We start from the raw sequence: 2,724 nt of genomic DNA, 5'->3' as shown, positions 1-2,724 counted from the left end.
AAAACCTCACTGTTTGGCACCGAAAATTATTATTGCTATTGTTGTTGTTTTGTTAATTATGTAAGCCAAGCAAATGACGGTGAATTAATTCTGCAATGTTGAGTACTCAATTGGCATGCAAGTACCCAGCCTTCCAAAGGGATATCCTTCATGTTTCACTAATTTTCGAATGACAGTCGGCTTGCCTAAACTTATCCTTTACATTTAAGAAATTTTGTGGGTTCCCGTCTGCCCAGGGGATTTTTATTACTTGTTTATGCAAACAGCAGGTTGCATAAGAGCCTTGCTGGCCTTTTTTTTTTTTTTTTAGAGAGAGATTTCGTAGTTTCCTGGTAACCATTCAGTCATCTATTTCAACACCCTGACATGACATAAAGGCAGGCGCGGAACCACACGTTCACCACACAGACACACGCCTCCTTGCTGGAGCATTCGCCGGGCAAAGCGCTCCATCGGACCAACTAGCCGCACTCATGAATTGGCACCATCCGCAGGATCACTTTCTGGTAATAGACAAGAAGAACTGCTGTGTGTTCCGAGATGACTTCATTGTCAAGGTGTTGCCGCCGGTGTTGGGGCTGGAGTTTATCTTCGGGCTTCTGGGCAATGGCCTTGCCCTGTGGATTTTCTGTTTCCACCTCAAGTCCTGGAAATCCAGCCGGATTTTCCTGTTCAACCTGGCAGTGGCTGACTTTCTCCTGATCATCTGCCTGCCATTCCTGATGGACAACTATGTGAGACGTTGGGACTGGAAGTTTGGGGACATCCCTTGCCGGCTGATGCTCTTCATGCTGGCCATGAACCGCCAGGGCAGCATCATCTTCCTCACGGTGGTGGCCGTGGACAGGTATTTCCGGGTTGTCCATCCCCACCACGCCCTGAACAAGATCTCCAATCGAACAGCAGCCATCATCTCTTGCCTTCTGTGGGGTGTCACTATTGGCCTGACAGTCCACCTCCTGAAGAGGAAGATGCCGATCCAGAATGGCACTGCAAATCTGTGCAGCAGCTTCAGCATCTGCGATACCTTCCGGTGGCACGAAGCCATGTTCCTCCTGGAGTTCTTCCTGCCCCTGGGCATCATCCTGTTCTGCTCAGCCAGAATTATCTGGAGCCTGCGGCAGAGACAAATGGACCGGCATGCCAAGATCAAAAGAGCCATCACCTTCATCATGGTCGTGGCCATCGTCTTTGTCATCTGCTTCCTTCCCAGCGTGGCTGTGCGGATACGCATCTTCTGGCTCCTGCACACTTTTGGCACGCAGAACTGTGAAGTGTACCGCTCGGTGGACCTGGCGTTCTTTATCACTCTCAGTTTCACCTACATGAACAGCATGCTGGACCCCGTGGTGTACTACTTCTCCAGCCCATCCTTTCCCAACTTCTTCTCCACTTTGATCAACCGCTGCCTCCGAAGGAAGATGACAGGTGAGCCAGATAATAACCGCAGCACGAGTGTCGAGCTCACGGGGGACCCGAACACAACCAGAGGCGCTCCAGAGGCGTTAATGGCCAACCCCGGTGAGCCATGGAGCCCCTCTTATCTGGGTCCAACCTCTCGTTAAATAACCATGCCGAGAAGGGACATTGTCACCAAGAACGAGGGTCTCTGGAGAAACAGCTGGGCTGTTGCATCAAGTAATGTCATTGGACTCGGCCTAAGGTTTCCTGGAACTTCCAGATTCGGAGAATCCGATTTAGGGAAACTGTGGCAGACGAGTGGGAGACTGGTTGCAAGGTGTGACGGCAGGAATCCTGGAGGAACAGAGAGTAAAGCTTCTAGGCATCTGAAACTTTTGCTTCATCTCCGATGCTTGCAGGACTGAAGATGGGCAAATTGTCAGCGTTTGCGCTGAGCAGAGTTGGAGCCAGAGATCTACTTGTGACTTGTTGGCCTTCTTCCTACATCTGCCTGAGACTGGGGGGCTCAGCTCCTGGGGTGATATCTAGCCTGTTTGAAACAGCGGGGATAAGGAGAGCTGAGATTGGAGGGAATTAAGTTGCTCCTGGAGGGAGCCCAGGCATCATTAAACAAGCCAGTAGGTCACCTGGCTTCCGTGGACCAATTCATCTTTCGGACAAGCATTTGCAGAAATGGACTCAGGAAAGAGACTCACATGCTTTGGTTAATATCTGTGTTTCCGGTGGGTGTAATAGGGGATTAGCCCCAGAAGGGACTGAGCTAAACAGTGTTATTATGGGAAAGGAAATGGCATTGCTGCTTTCAACCAGCGACTAATGCAATCCATTCCTCTCTTGTTTATACTAATCTAAGGGTTGAGCACTTGAAACGGCTTCAGGATGGAAAGCTGTTTCCCACCTCTGTTTGCTTTTACCATTAAAAGGAAAACGTGCCGCTGCCCCACGGTTAGAGGGGGGCACATTCCTCCTGGTTCCTTTGCTTGTGTTTCTGTACTTACCAAAAATCTACCATTTCAATAAATTTTGATAGGAGACACAGTCTGGCGTTGCTATGTCTGGGTTATGGTTCACAGAAATGGGCTTCTTACTTAAGCAGAGACCTTTATGGGTTGTTAACTATGTCCTGGTAGAAAACTACTCCACCCTGCAAAGTAAGAAAGAGACACACACACTGAGCTACATCATGAGACAACTAAGCAGAAATTACACCTGTGTCTAAACAAAGATAGAAAGAGCTGGGATTAAAAATAATTTAGAAGGATAGTACAGATACGATTGCAAGGGCACTCACATTTTATTAGA

General features: G+C 48.7%; 1 protein-coding gene across 1 annotated transcript; it reads left to right on the top strand.

Moving 5' to 3' along the window:
- Positions 1-298: 298 nt before the first annotated feature.
- On the top strand, positions 299-2,460 carry LOC702712 (hydroxycarboxylic acid receptor 2). The gene has a single exon (XM_015151760.3). It carries the CDS (start codon positions 474-476, stop codon positions 1,563-1,565), a length of 1,092 nt encoding a protein of 363 aa, XP_015007246.2. The 5' UTR covers positions 299-473; the 3' UTR covers positions 1,566-2,460.
- Positions 2,461-2,724: the final 264 nt, after the last annotated feature.

The sequence above is a fragment of the Macaca mulatta genome, chromosome 11, assembly GCF_049350105.2.
Source record: "Macaca mulatta isolate MMU2019108-1 chromosome 11, T2T-MMU8v2.0, whole genome shotgun sequence".
In the NCBI taxonomy this organism is placed as follows: Eukaryota; Metazoa; Chordata; class Mammalia; order Primates; family Cercopithecidae; genus Macaca; species Macaca mulatta.
Note: the sequence above shows the minus strand (reverse complement) of the source record. Positions and strands in the feature narration are given on the sequence as shown.

Bases quoted from the DNA above. Each gene is read 5' to 3' on its own strand.
- LOC702712 (XM_015151760.3), top strand. From the start codon at position 474: ATGAATTGGCACCATCCGCAGGATCACTTTCTGGTAATAGACAAGAAG.